This window comes from Furipterus horrens, unplaced genomic scaffold (assembly GCF_987537825.1).
Source record: "Furipterus horrens unplaced genomic scaffold, mFurHor1.1.pri manual_scaffold_4, whole genome shotgun sequence".
NCBI classification, from domain to species: Eukaryota; Metazoa; Chordata; class Mammalia; order Chiroptera; family Furipteridae; genus Furipterus; species Furipterus horrens.
In genome coordinates this window covers 35,382,929-35,398,860 of record NW_028327174.1, presented here as the reverse complement: position 1 = coordinate 35,398,860, position 15,932 = coordinate 35,382,929, and the positions used below count along the sequence as shown (strand labels likewise).

General features: G+C 35.6%; 1 protein-coding gene across 1 annotated transcript in view; it reads left to right on the top strand.

The window, feature by feature from the left end:
- LMNTD1 (lamin tail domain containing 1) overlaps positions 1–8,913 on the top strand; it is a 40,043-nt gene extending 31,130 nt beyond the window's left edge. Inside the window, 1 exon segment of the mRNA XM_090275489.1 lies at positions 8,823–8,913. Within this exon segment, the coding sequence (XP_090131615.1) occupies positions 8,823–8,913 (91 nt within the window).
- The last annotated feature ends 7,019 nt before the right edge of the window (positions 8,914–15,932 follow it).

The window sequence follows — 15,932 nt, the reverse complement described above, 5'->3', positions numbered from 1 at the left end:
TGCCTGTCACCCATGTCCTTCTTTTGGGAGGGCTGTTGCGTGGACCAAGAAAAACAAGCATCTGAGTTATGAAACAATAGGCAGTCACCTCAACCTTTAAAGGTAGTAACAAGATTGCAAATGTGCTTTCTCTGTAGAAAAATAATTATGAAACTGAAATAATTTGAAGATACACCTTTAAGAGTCATCGGAAAGAATATGGATTGTGCTCATATAGCCCATAGTCATTAATTTTCTGTTAAATATTTATGTTGCTTTTGGAACTGGTTTTTGTCTTTCCTGTTGGGTATGATGAACTTCTAAGACTAGGAAACAAGGAAATATCACATATTTGTTTTTTGCCCTGTCTTCTCACCCTGTCCTTGTTGATAGATAAGTAAGAGTGAATGAAATTCAGAGTCAGTTCAAATACTCAAAAAACAAAACAAAACAATTCTGCATCTATACCAATACATTTTCATTCCTATGAGCAACAGATTATTTATAGCACAGTAGAAGTTATTCTGGTTAAAAAGACTGTGGATGCTCTGTAGTTGTATATTCTTTAAATGGCAATGAAAGGGAAGGTTAGGAACTTTGGCTTCTGCTATTTAGTTGATAAATGGCCTTCCAGCATTTAATTCGTCACTTCCTACATTGCCTCATCTTTTTTTATGATGATATCAACATCTAAGTAATTGAGGAAGATCTCAATGGCTTTCTGTTTTATAAGTGGTGTGTTTAAACTCTTCCCCAAAGAGCTGATGTGAAGGTAATTTTTCGGTCAAGGATTCTTCTGGGTCAGTATCCTTCTCTAGTTGACATCTTTTGCTGCCTTACTCCATGTCTGATCTATCTTATGTTTTCTTGCTCTTTTTTTCTGACTGGGTTTTTGGTTCATTCCTTGGTTTAAGAATAAAGCTACAGCCACCTATCTCTAACTTGTTAGTATTCTAGACTCCGCTGGCATAAGCCACTTAATAGTGACCACTCCACAGAGCCTACTGGCCCTCCATGGCCCCTCCTACCCACGTTTGTGTACCATCCTTTCAGGATGCTAAGATGTCTAATTTCGTTCAGCTCATCTCTTACTAGAGTTTTCCCTAATCATCATCTTCTATTTTTCTGAAGGTCACCTACTCTTTTACAAGTTCATGCTCTCCATTTATCCTTTAGCTTCCAACTTCCTAAAACTGTGATCACAACCTTCCTATTCTTCTGAGAAACTATTTTTCTCAGATGCTTCTTAATAGGACATCGGGGCTATAGAGGGATTTATTCCAACCACCTCATTCTACAGTAAAAGAAACTGAAATCTGTAGAGATAAGTTACCAAAGTTCACCTAATAATCAATCACAGAGCCAAAACAAAACCCAAAGTCTTTTAACTGAAAAGAGTTAATTCTCCCTTGACCCCTAATGATATGTAGTTCCTACTCCCAGAGCTCTTAGAGATGTATCTGCACTGAGAGCCATTTCCTCCCGTTTGGTATTGCCCTGAGGAGGGTGTAGGTGAAATGCAAAAAACCGTATCTGAAACCTGCCACAGACATTAGCAACCAGCACTTCTACAATTCAAATACCCTTCACTTTCTGTAGTCAGAAGGGAATTATACCAAATACTTAATTTAAATGAGTAGGAAAAGGGTCGCTTTATTATATGCAAAAAAAAAGTATTTTGTTGTTGTTGGTTTAGATTGGAAAAATGTTTTAAATCCTTTCATTAAATATTGAATAACATAATCATGACAAAGGTTTTTAGCCTTTGTTGGTTTCCTCAGTTATTATTTTGCTTAACTCTGTGGTCACAAATTTGTTCATTGATCCTCTCTGTTCTTTCTTTCTTTTTCTTTCTTTTTTTTTTAAATTCACTCTGTTTTGAAAAGTTTCAGGCCCCTTAAAATGAATTACTTCTGTCTTCTCAGATCTTCCATCCCCACCTGGTGGTATCTTTAAGATTGGTCATCAATGTGCCCTCAGAATATTTCCTGTGCTTTTACTGGGAGCAAAATTTTACTTCATCTATCAGTGAATGACTTCTATATTGCAGTCAGCTCCTGAGTCTGTTATATCTGTTCATGGGAAATTGTTCAGAGATTAAGTCATTATTCAGTTCTCACTGGAATTCATGACCATTCATTTATCTTTTTTTTTTAATATAGTTTTACTCTTTTTTTAATATAATTTATTTATTTGTTTTTTGTTGTTGTTTTGTTTTATTTATTTACTTATTGTTACAGAGAGGGGAAAGGAGAAAGAGAGGGAGAAAAACATCACTGTGTGGTTGCCTCTCACTTGCGCCCCCAACTGGGGACCTGACTGGGAATAGGACCAGCAACACTTGGCTCGCAGGCCGATGCTCAATCCACTGAGCCACAGCAGCCAGGGCCTTCATTTGTCACTTGTAATACTATGCACTTATATAGCATTTCAAACATTATTTTGTTTGAGCCTGTGAGGTAGGTGAAGCTGACATTATGTTCATTTTATGGTTAAAGACACTTTAGTTCAGAGATATTCAGTAACTAAACTGAAGCCACTTAAATGGTAAATGGCAGAATTAAGTCTAGAAGTCTAGCCTAAAGCCAATGCTCTTCCACACAGCTCTGTTAATCAAGCATTGGCATTTGCTTGTATTTGTCTTTATTACTCCACTCCCAACTTGCCTGAAAGAAAAGACACCACACATTTAAAAGTAAAGCTAGAAAAATATACTATCATTCACACAAAAAAATGAGTTGGCTACCATGAGAATCTTAAGACTGTTTCAAACAGCAAAATATATTTGGGTCCTAATGCCCAAATTGCTAATTTAATCGAGTGCCAAGTATTGGCACAAATAAACAAAAATCAAAGTTCAGTCCCTGGAGTCTTTGATGACTAATCACATTTCTGCACAACAATGATTAAAACCCTGCAGTTGTACTTAGAGTCACAGCTCTCAAATCCCCTCTTTGCTCAGTACTTTGCAAAGAATGTGTGGGAGCTCTGCTGTGTGACCAATACGGTATAGGTGAGTGATGCCACAGAATGGTGCAGAAACAGAACTTTCCACAAGTTAGAGTTAGAGAACTCTGGAAAATCCAGGTAATTTCCCTTTGTGCCTGCTACCTATCCTGTGAACTCTTGGGCTTGCTAGGAGACACTGAGAAATCTAAGACAGATTATAATGAGTGAAGAAAGACCAGGGGCAGAATGGGACTTGTGACATATCATTCACCTTAAGGGTGTGAAATTGCATACTTGAATAAAAACACCAAAATTGCAAACACAGGATATTAAATTCATAGTCAGTAAAAGTTCTTACTCCTAGGAGGCATTCCTGAGAATGGTAGTAGATGCTGCTAATAAAAGGCTGGTGATGGAGTCCTTCCATGAACTGAGCTACGTTCACACATCTCTTACCATTGTCAGTGCTCCAAACTGGATAATCCAAACATGGGATGCTTTTCTAGCTCTTTGGGACCCTAACAAGGACTTTCCATAACAATCTCTCTTCCTGGGGCCACTTTTTGTGTGTGTGTGTGAGTGAAGAGTCAATATTTAATAGCTCAGAAAGAAGGACTAATATTTAATGCTCTTTAATATAAAACACTGATAAAAGGAGTTTTGAAAGTCTTTGGGTTAAATTTTCTGGTGTCAGCATTTTCTATTTATATTTTGTTGTATATATTTCTTCAATCTATGTACTGATATCTTTATCCTCTCAGCAGTCAAAATGATATTTTCAAAATTCTTCAGTCAGCTGACTTTTTATATTTGTTTCCCACAATCTAATTCCTGCAAAGTTTGTCAGCCACCCTATTCTCTTACTTTCCAGCCTCATCCTTATGGTATCACACTTAGATTGTACGGAAGGAATAAAAAGACATAAAATCTAGATTCTACTCTCCTGGGTCAGAGGTATTCCATAGTTTAAAGAAAACTAAATGCCTTTGTAATGTCTCTAGCTTTGCTTCCATAAGAGGTATAGAATTAAAACATCTCAGACTGTGAGGCCTCATCCTAAACAATCTTAGAGAAGACTCAAGCCAGTTGCACACAGAGAAATAAAGCTTTCCATTTTATTGCATTTTTATGTGTGTTACCTGGTATATCTTAAGTTCAGGGCCCATCTTAGATATTTAATGGAAAAGATAATTAGGTAGTACTCAAATACCATGAAGAAGGAAACAAAGGACTGAACCAGAAAGAAATACAAAATCTATACAGACTAATTATTAGCAATGAATTTGAAGCAGTAATAAAAAAATCTCAAAAGAGATAAAACTTCAGAACCAGATGGCTTCACAGGTGAATTCTACCAAATATCCTAAGAAGAATTAATGCCTATTCTTCTTAAACTATTTCAAAAAACTGAAGAGGGAGGAACATTTCCAAACTTATTCTATGAAACCAGCATTACCTGGTACCAAAAAAAAAGTATAGGCTAATATCCTTGATGAACATATATGCAAAAATTTTCAACATAATATTAACAAACTGGATTCAACAATACTTTAGAAGGATTACACATCATGACTGAGTGGGATTTATCCCAGGGATTCAAGGATGGTTCAATATCCATAAATCAATGAACATGATATATCACCTTAACAAAATAAAGCATAAAAACCATATGATTATGTCACTAGATGCAGAAAAAGCTTTGGCAAAATTCAACATCCTTTTATCATAAAAACTCAAAAAATTGGATATAGAAAGAACATATTTCAACATAATGAAAGCTATATATGACAAACTCACAGCTAATATCATGCTTAGTGGTGGAAAAACTGAAAACTTTTTCTCTAAGATCAGAAACAAAACAAGAATGCCCACTATCACCACTTCTATGCAACATAGTATTAGAAGTCCTAGCCACAGTAATCATACAAAAAATAAAATAAAATGCAACCAAATTAAAAAGGAAGAAGTAAAATTCTATTTGCAGATGGCATGATACTACCTATAGAAAACTTTAAAGATTCCACTGAAAAACTATTAGAACTATAAGTGAATTCAATAAAGATGCAGGATTCAGAATCAACATACAGAAATCTGTTGTGTTTCTATATAATAATAACAAATGATGAGAAAAAGAAATTAAGAAAACAATCCCATTTGTAATTGTATCAAAAAGAATGAAATACCTAGGAATCAATTCAACCAAAGAGGTGAAAGATCTGTACTGTGAAAACTATAGGACATTGAGGAAAGAAATTAAAGAAGATACAAAAAATGGAAGGATATACCTTGCTCATGGATTGGAATATTGTTAAAATATCCTTACTACCTAAAGCAATATACAAATTCATTGCAATCCCTAGTAAAATACCAATGGTATTCTTCTAAAAATTAAAATATCAAATCCTACCATTTCTAAATGATATAAAACTACAAAAGACCCTGAATAGTCAAATAAATCTTGAGAAAGGATAAAGTAGGAAGTATCATATGCCTTGACATCAAAATATAGTACAAAGCTCTAATAATCAAAGTAGTGTAGTACTGGCAGAAAAACAAATAATGCACTAGCATAAAAAGGCCAGAAATATATCCTTGCTTATATGGTTACTATACAACAAAGGAAGCAAGGATATACGATGGGGTAATGACAGTGTCTTTAATACGTGGTGTTGGGAAAAATAGACACATTCCCCAAAATGAAATTAGACCACTTTCTTCAACATATAGAAAAATAAACTCAAAATAGATTAAAGACTTAAATGACCTAAAACAATATAATTCATAGATGAAAACATAGGCAATAATTTTTTTGAAATCTCTCTTAGCAGTATCTTTTTAAATATCTCTCTGTGGGCAAGGGAAAGAAAAGAAAAATAAAGAAATGGGACTACATCACACTAAAATTTTTTTACACAGTGAAGGAAACCATCAACAACAAAAAAAGACAACCTACTGAATGGAAGAAGATATTCACAAATGATACATCCAATAAGGGGCTGATATCCAAAATACAAAAGGAACTCACATAATTTAACATAAAAAAAATCTAGTTAAAAAATAGAAGACCTAAAAAGATATTTCTCCAAAGAAGATATACAGATGGCCAATAGATCTATGAAACCATGCTCAACATCACTCATAACGAGAGAAATGCAAAAATTAAAGTCACCATGAGATATCACCTCACACCTGTCAGAATGACTTATCAAAAAGACAATAAATGACAAATGTTAGCAAGGATGTGGACAAAGGTAACCCTTGGACATTGATGGTGGAATTGCAAATTAGTACAGTCAGTATGGCAAACAGTATGGACATTCCTAAAAATTTTTTTTAAATAGAGATGCCATTTGATCCATCAATTCCATTTGTGCATATTTATCTGAGGAAAACAAACACTAATTCGAAAAGATATACACACCCTAATGTTCATTGCAACATTACTAGCAATGGCTAAGATATGGAAGCAAAATAGATGTCCAATAGATAAATGGATAAAGAAGATGTCATACACACACACACACACACACACACACACATACATACATACCCAATGGAATATCATTCAGTAATACAGTAATAAAGAATGAAATATTGCCATTTGCAGCAACATGGATGGACCTAGACAGTATTATGTTAAGTGAAATAAGACAGAGAAAGACAAACACTATATGATTTTAGTTATATGTGGAAAAGCAAAAAAGTAAGTGAAATAGAAATAGACCTATAGATATAGGGAACAATCTGATGGTTGCCAAAGGGGAGAGTTAAAAAAAAGGAAGGAAATGAAGGACATGAATGTTTAGAAATTGATCATTAAACTGGGTTCCTCAGGACCATTTTGATCTTTAAGACTAAAAGTAGACTGTATCCATAAGAGTCAAAGAGATCTGCCCATCATAAATCACCATTAAAACTGCAGCCTAAACAAGTACACGTTACAGAGTTGAGTTAGAAGGATTTTAAAAATGAATAATTCTTTCACCTCAGCTAAAGTTGAGATATCATAGAAATAATATTCTCCCTCCTGTTATAGTTCTCATCTATATGTTCAAGATCTGCTATTTCCAGTTCTTTATACTGCTATAACAATACAATTTCACCATATTAACAGTCTGCATTATATTTCAATATGCATTGCCATTTTATTTTTTTTGTTCAGGACAATGACACCCAAGTCTAGAGAATATAAGGATGCCTGATATGTCACAGCCAGCCTGCATCACATAGGAGAGGAAGCCAGCAGCAAGCAAGAAAGTGGTTTCTTTTACAAAGATATTTCCTCAGGACTTTACTGTAACCATTTCTTAGAGAAAGGGATAAAGTTTGTGGACAAGGTAAAACATTTGTCTTTTAGGTTGTTAAGAAGAAGAACATTGGTCAAAAACAAAACCAGCACAGTCTTCATTTTATGCATATAAAGTTTCCTAATCGATCATTTCAGTCTTTTATACCTTGCCCAACTATTAGGTCTACAACTTCTGTCATTTCTGCAGATGTGCTTTCCAAATGCACCTGTTTCAGGAATTCTAAATCTTGTGGTCTGTTGATTCACTATATATACATACTTGGAATCTGTCTCCTTAATGCATGGATTAATATAGCATCCTAATGACTGGTAATGATAAGCAAAGTTTCTATGCAGTAACTAGTTGGGAGTTTTTAAACCTGCCTCCACTTACCTCAAATCCAACCAAGATAATCTCATTTTCCTGTTTGTGATACACAGAATTTTCCCCATGAATAGGAAATAAATATCAAAAGTCCAAGAATGTTTTAATGAAATAATCTGATAGAATTCCTCTTAAAAAGCATTTTCATTTCTTATTTCTTAGCTTATTCTATACTTATTGAGAGTATAGAAGTTGAGAAAATAAAAAAATATGCTCATTTTTTAATGTTGGCTCTTTCTGTACTCAGAATGTATGATTGCTTCAGTCTTTGAGAATGAATCCTTTCTATGCATTATAGCTCTGCTTAATTTAATTTAACTGATTTGTATTTGTACAGCATATGCAGGAAGATGGGGCATACAGTCTTGAAATGTGAGGAAGAGTGGGAAAAGTGAGAATTTTTCCCCAATACCTATTTGTTTAATAAGAAAGCAAATCCCCAAGTCAGCATTGACCATTGGGTTTTGTTTTAATACATAAAAACATCAAGAACTAAAGGTAATTTACTTTTAAAAAGTTATGTGCCGAGGGACTCAAACATACACTTGTATACCAGTGTTCTTAGCAGCATTATTCACAATAGCCCAAAGGTGGAAAAAAACCCAAAGTTTTTATCAACAGATGAATGGATTTTTTAAATGTAGCATATAATATAACAGAATATAATTCATCCATTGAAAGTAAAAATTTAATATATTACAACACAGATTATGCTTGAAAACATTATACTAAGAGAAGTAAGCCAGACACAGAAAACAAATATTCTATGATTCCATTCCTCTGAGGTAGCCAGAATAGATAAATTTATAGAAATGGAAAGTAGAATAGAGTTTCGTAGGGGCTGGGGGAAGGTGAAATAGGAAGAAATTATTTAGTGGGTACCAAATCTCTTCTCAGGATGATGAAAAGGTTCTGGTTATAGCAAGTGATGATGGTTACACAATATTGTGAATGTACTTAATGCTGCTGAATTATACACTTAAAATAAATGAATAGGAACAATCTTAATAACTTCTGATAGGTATTTTTTGAAATGAAAAAAGGCATATGCCAATCTGAAGCATCTTAGAATACATACATTGCTTGACAAAATAATTTGTCATATCCTTTCTGGTTTAAATTTAAAATATTCACATTAATTCCTGCATAAAGATGCAGCTTAAATATTTTCTAGCCATAAGGCCTTGCTGATCACAGTATTTCACTTCTTTGGACACTCAGGAGTAGACTTGAACACTTTCAGAAAACTGTCAATAACACCTTATGCCACTTTGAACCAGTAAGTGTGATCTTTGAATCACATGTTGGCTAAATCATGTAGGCTGTTCTGGCTTTTTCATGGTTACTATAGAAACTGTAGTCATGGTGTTGTGAAAAGACTACAAGGGCATGTGAGAGTGTACAATAAAAGTTAATTTGTTCCATGGTTTATAATTTCTTCCAGCTGTCTCCATTTGTGATTAGCATGTTCACATTGGGAATATAAACATACAACCGAAAGGGCTCTGGTAACTGTAGCCAATAAACAATCTCACCCATGACTGACTTCCCTCCCAACCTCCTTCCCACAAAGATCTGTAATAGAAACACATGAAGAAGTGGCATATATTGTTCAGGTGTTTCCAATTATTTCCCTCATGAGCAGAGTTTTCCTAAATCCAAAACATATTTCAGTTCAAGTCGTGTTCCTTATAGATGCAGATTGTGTAGTTTCAGGAGAATTTCATCTGCATATCTATGATTCATTGACACTTCATCAATAGCATAATATTTCCTCTTAGCTCTTCTCCATGATCATTTCCTCTTTGGGTGGTCAAAAGTATGGTTCATTTCAGTATTGCTTGGTTTTGTGAAATGCAGTTTTAGAAAGTGTGTAGCCTTTTGCCCTTGAGAGAGAGAGAGAGAGAGAGAAATGCTCACTGCTAGGATTTGTAGTAGATTCCTTGTCAGTTACGTCACCTCTGAGAGTCCCAGCACTATGCCTCCACTATCATTTTCCTCAAGGACTGTCCGTCTCTCTAGAATGGCATAGCTGGGGAAAGATGAACCCATCTCGATGATACAGATTATTACTTGCATAAATGCTAATACTCAAGCAACACTATTTAAGGATTACAAAGAAAGAATGTGGGTTTGGAATATTTTGTTTTTCTAGGTTTCTGTGAATAAAAGTTTGAAGATTGATCCTTTAGGCTTCAGCATCCTTAGATAGCAGTGACTTTTGCTTATGGTCCCAGAAATCTGACACTTCATTATTCCCCTCTGTGAGTTAGCAGCAGTACTCTTTAAAAATTACCTTACAGCAATTGTGAATTGTGAGGATCATTTCACAAAGCATTTGAGTAATGAACATTGTTAAATAACATTCACTGTTTAGGGCAACAAATTCATCCACAGATAGATGAACTAGATGAATTACAAGGCAAAAGAAATCGCAGACTTTACCTACTGCTGAATACTCCCTAAAAGAGGTACACATTTTAAGCCCTACCCCTGCATATTTATTTTCATTCCCCACCCCCTCACACGCGCCCATACGCGTGCGCGCGCGCGCACACACACACACACACACACACACACACACAATGACTTTGGCAGGAAATAGTGAAAGATATTGTGAAAGGATAAACATTGTTCTGATGATGGAAGTGTTTTTGGTTACTTGTCAGTGAGCTTTGAAGAGGAATCCAAATTTTCCAATCAGCATCAGGGCAAGAGTTCTTTTAAGGGGTGAACTCCTACATGTTTAGCACTTTATCCCAAGTCCACGTAGTGAAGACATTACAATCTACCATCTGAATAAGTTTAAAATATGTAGTAATTATGTGAATTTGTGCATAAGAATAACATAAGTTATTACCACTCAATTATCTATGTTTATAAAAATACTGAGCTGTAATACACCTGTATAGATATGTTTATAATACATTTATATTCTTGAGAATACATTTTAAGAAAAAGCAGGTACAAGTAGAAATTTTGTTTTATTGTTAGAAGAGTTTTACTTTCTTAATTTTTTAAAATACCCATCCGAGGATATGTTTATTGATTTTAGAGAGAGGAAAGGAGACAGAGAGAGAAACACCAATGTAAAAGAGAAACATCGATTGGTTGCCTCCCATACATGCCTGACTGGGGATTGAATCTGTAACCTAGGTATGTGCCCTGACTGAGAATCAAACCTGCAACCTTTTGGTGTAAGGGGTGTTGCTCCAACCAACTGGGCCACCCAGCCAGGGATTAATATTTTAATTTTCTTAGACTAAGGACCGTTTGCGTATGTTGAATGTCATGATATTACCAGCTTGTTGTTTATATTTTACCACCATATGAGAAAATGTAAAAGTTCTGGAATTGCTTGAAAGCAGTATTGTCTGTTCTAAATAGGTTATGTATGTGTCTGCATTGTGGTCTGAAAAGAGGGTAAAAGTTTTCTCTAAGTGAGGCCAATATAATCCCCAGAGAGCCAAATTTTGCCTTAATATCAATAGATTGCAAAGGTAGTACATCATAATAATAACCTTTCCTGCTTTAATACCTGCATCACACAGTATATTTAACATTAGCCAACTAATAATTAATTTGAGTTCATGTCCAGGAGGAACATTGTAATCATGAGCAGAAATATCATAGGAACTATTTGTCAAGTAAGGGAACTACAAGGGATTTGCAGATGAGTGGGGTAGGAGAGAGACATGCACTCTCAAGATGGCTCGTTCACATGGCAGGCAAATCAGTGCTGCCTATGTGTTTATGTCCACACTGACCTCTCCATAAGCAGCCTGGACTCCCTCATGCAAGGTGTCTAGGTTCCTACAGCACGTGGCCTAAGAAACAGCAAATGGAAGCTACTTGTTTCTTAAGATCTGGACCCAGAAACTGACATAGCATCACTCTGCCCTTTTACATGAGTCGAGCAGTTATAGAGCCTAGATTCGGGGGGTGAGGGGACACAGATTCCCACTCATCGGTAGGACACATGTCAAAGAAAGTCATGGCCTTGCTCTAATATCACCACTAAGTGTACGTTACTGGGAAAAGACATACTGCTTTACAACTTGATCTTACCTTTTAATCTCAATGGGGAATGTCTGTGCCAATCTTGGAAAATAAAATATATCCCCAAGTTCAGCTGATGGACCTGTTGAATTCTGATATTTCAAATAATCACAACAGAACAGGCAAGAAACTGGGACCTTCTCTTTATTTGGAGGATATTGTGAGTGTGAATAAAACAAAGGAAAGCTGTCTGAAATACTGCCCTGAAGAAATAATTAGCTTTAGAGATTATACACTACCTCTTAATTTCTTGTACCACCTTTCTAGGGCCCCTCAACATCTTCCTCTCTTTCTTAAATGACCAAAATTTTTGTAGATTAGCTGGATATTTATTTTGAAGAGCTTGTAGTTGTCTGTTCAGTTTACATATATTTTGCAAACTTATTTTTCTGTCATGCATTCTTAATAGTCAAATATTTTTTGAGCATCTATTATTATATGATAAGCATTGGAATTTAAAAGATGTACATGGTCTGTGACTTTATGGGAGTCATAGACCAGTGGGAAATATACTTGTAGCAAAATAATAAAAAAAGTATTACAATAAAGCTAAATACAAAGTCCTGTAGGGTTTTTGGGGAATGAGGAATGCCAGATAGGTGCTGATTTTAAGAGAAAGGTTAAGATGCTTCGGGCAAATGGGGAAAAGGAAGGCTGATAGCACATGTAACAAATAAATGAGAAGCCTGGATGGTTTTGAGAAATGGTCATTTATCTTGGTGCGTTTAGCTACAGTATGAAAAAAGGAACAGGAAATGAGGCTAGAACAGTAGATTAGGCCAAATCATGAGCTTTGTGTTGTGGGGCCAAGTGTTTGAACTTGCCCCCATATGTTATAGCAGGGAAATAATAATTCCAGAGTCTCTTTTGGAATCTGACAGTACATTAAGTGTACTACCCCCATCATGGGGAAACCTCCAAGTCTCCCAATATCTGTGGATTGCTGATTGCCCCAATGGCCTGCTGAATTCTCCATGGGCCAGTCCTGTCTTGCCTCGACATGTACTTTCCTTTCTCTGCATCACATTACCACTCAGAATCTTCCACATCAGAAAGCACTTCCTACACAAGGCTGTGTGTGTCCAGAACACATGGCCTTAGGGCAGTAGAGAAGATTTGTGTCCTTTAGTCTACAGCATAGCAAAGAACTTAGAATTGAATGTGTAACACCCTTGTTCTGTATTCTTCTAGGCATTATCATCTCCAGGAACCTCTCAAGGACCTTTCTGTCATAAAAGGGATGTGGCCCCATTGACCTTCCTTCTTAGCCCTATTTCCTTAGCTTCACAGTTCAGTTTTGACTCTCCACCAAACTCCACCACCACCACATTTGACTTTCCAGTTACTTCTCTTATGAAAAATTAATCTTTCTAGCTTTTATGATTACAGTGAATCTTCCTAAAGGATCACTGATTTTAGATGTACTAAGTAGTATCTTCTGCACACTGCCTTATACCCATTGGCTTCTTTTCTAATCAGCATTTGACCTGATTGGTATAAAACGCTGAAATGTTATTTGGTCATGTTCCCCAATAGGTTCATTTGGAAATTATTTTTATAGAAAGAAGAAGAAAAAAGTATTGAGCACCTACCTTGTACCAGCCACTGAACTGGATGCTTTAAGTTTTCATTTTATCCTCAGGCAAACTTGGGTCCCCAAAACCAGCCCATAGCTAGAGCTCAGTCCCAGCCGCTCCATTTACATCTGGCCAAGACTCTGGTTCACCTTGGTGGTTTCCCTATTTAACTTTCACACAGGCATGCACCTTTGCCTTTTGGTACTCTGGGGTTAGTGCTAGTCAACAATTAATCTCTGGACCAGTCGCATTGCATTACCTGGGAGCCTCTTAGAAGTTCACCACCTTAGAATCCATCCTACACCTACTGAACTAGAATCACATTTTTAATCCTATCTTTAGGTGGTTAGGAGGCACATCAAAGAGAAGCACTGGTCTAGAGTAGTCAGAATGTTACCAAATCACAGAAGCTTCACATATACATGTTGATTAAGGTCTGTGTTCAGGTAGGACTGCTGGCTCAGCGTAAGAGGATGTGGATGCCCTTGTGTCCCCAGAAGAAAAGCATAATAGTTTAACAGTGCAACAGGAGAAAGAAAGAAAAGGCTTTCATTCTGAATTCAAGTTATCTGCAAAAACTTAAAAAGTGATTTTCATGTTTCTATCTCCATAAAATAAGGTTTTTTGTAAACCTGAAGTGGCAGTGCTTCATTTTTAACTCTTATGAATGTATTCACTCCATCTAGGTAATAGATTTATTACTTTTGTTTATTGGCAACTAAAGAATATACACCTTTTTAAGCTTTGTCATTGCCAAGTGTTTCAGAGATGATGTCCTTGAAGGAGATGGTATAGTTTAAACTTCAGTTATGCAGGAAAATTTTATGAATATAAACCCTCTTTGAACTTGCCAAATGGAGTTTTTCCTAGTTCTTCTGCAGGTAACAAAAAATTCTATAGATGTCTGTCATTGTCCATAATGTTTCTTCGCTAGCTGTAGATTTGTTTGCTTATTTCTTGCTATCTAAAAGAGAGAGATTAGAAAAGAATATGGGATAGTGTTATAGAAGAATAAATTACATGTTATAGGCTTATTAAAAACCTTTAAATGTTGAACACATTGGAAGTTAGGGGATCATGGAGCTCAAATAGTTCAAAAAGAAACTAAACAGTCCAGTTTTATTTAGATTTTATCAGCAAGATTTTTATAGTCTCTCTTTGGTATAAAAATAAATCTTTCTAATATGTTACTTCAAATTAAACTAATAAATTTATAGCCACATCATAAATATTTTGAAAGCTATAGAAATAAGTATACTTGAAATCTGGACATGCAATCTTCATACCCTGTTATTTTCTTTTTATTTCTCAATAATATCATTAAATTTTCTTTTTGTAATTTTACCATAAGTATAGTTCATGTTGCTTCAGACTCTTCATAACTACTTAAAATGGGCACTGGGTCAAATTTCATTATCTGTTCACCTATGGGACATTTATATTTTTAAAATGTTTTATTTGTAAACAATGCCTTAAGAAATATATTCAGAACTGATAGTTATCAAATAATCATGGGGGTGTGAAGTACAACATAAGGAATATACACGATAATACTGTAATAACTATGTATGGTGCCAGGGGGATTCTGGAAATATCGGGGAACCACTTTGTAAAGTATGATTGTCCAACCACTGTGCTGTACACCTGAAACTAATACAAAATAATATTGAAGGAAACCGTAATTGGAAAATAAAATAAAAAGAAAGAAAGATAGCCCTAGCCGATGTGGCTCGGTTGGTTGGAACATCATCCCATAACCAAAAGATTGCAAGCTTGGTTCCCGATCAGAGCACATACCTAGGTTGTGGGTTCAATCCCCAGTCCTGGCGCATAAGGGATGCAACCAATTGATGTTTCTCTCTCTCATTTACTCTCTCTCTTCCTCTTTCTATGAGAGAAATAAAATAATGTGGTCAAATGAGGAGAGAAAGGAAGGGAGGGAGAGAGAAAGAAAGGAAGAAAGAAGGAAGGGAGGGAGGGAGGGAGGAAGGGAAAGAAAGAGAGGATAATTTAATTGAAAACATATGAATATTTTCTAAATTTGAATTCCCCATTCTCAACTCTCTCCCCCAAACATTTTAAATTCCAGAAAAAAAAACAAAAAAACAAAAGTAACTATCCTAGTAACTTAAATTGTGTGTGTGTGTGTGTGTGTGTGTTACCTGGCAAGCTCAAAGTTAATCCCCTTCCTGGCTGCACTTGCGCTCTGTGTGAAAAGATACCACCTTTTGCATTAGTCCAGTGACAGCCCTATTTAGCCTTCAGACTATTGACATCAGCAATTTTTTAACCATGAGGTTAAGTGGTTAGAATTTTAATTCATAAATTTTGCAGCATTACTACCAAAGAACTTCAGCTTCACCCATCAATTATTCATTCTTAGAAGATCACACTGATTATTTCTTATACCCACTTTATTCTCCACTGTTTGTCTTTCATTTTAAGTGGTGGAAACATCCTCAAACAAATGATGAACAAACAAATGTTCTAAAGTTAAGTAAAGAAGATTAGTGAAATGTGTGGCAATAGTTTTACAAAGATATTTCAGTGCTTTGAAAACCTTAAAGGCACTTTACCAAACTGGATGGGTAAGTAAGTGAGCACACATTCTGAAGTGCACTGTGGTCTGGCAGCGTCCTCCTCCACAGACACAGAACTTCTGGGCCTCAGAGCACTGCTGACAAATGATAATTAA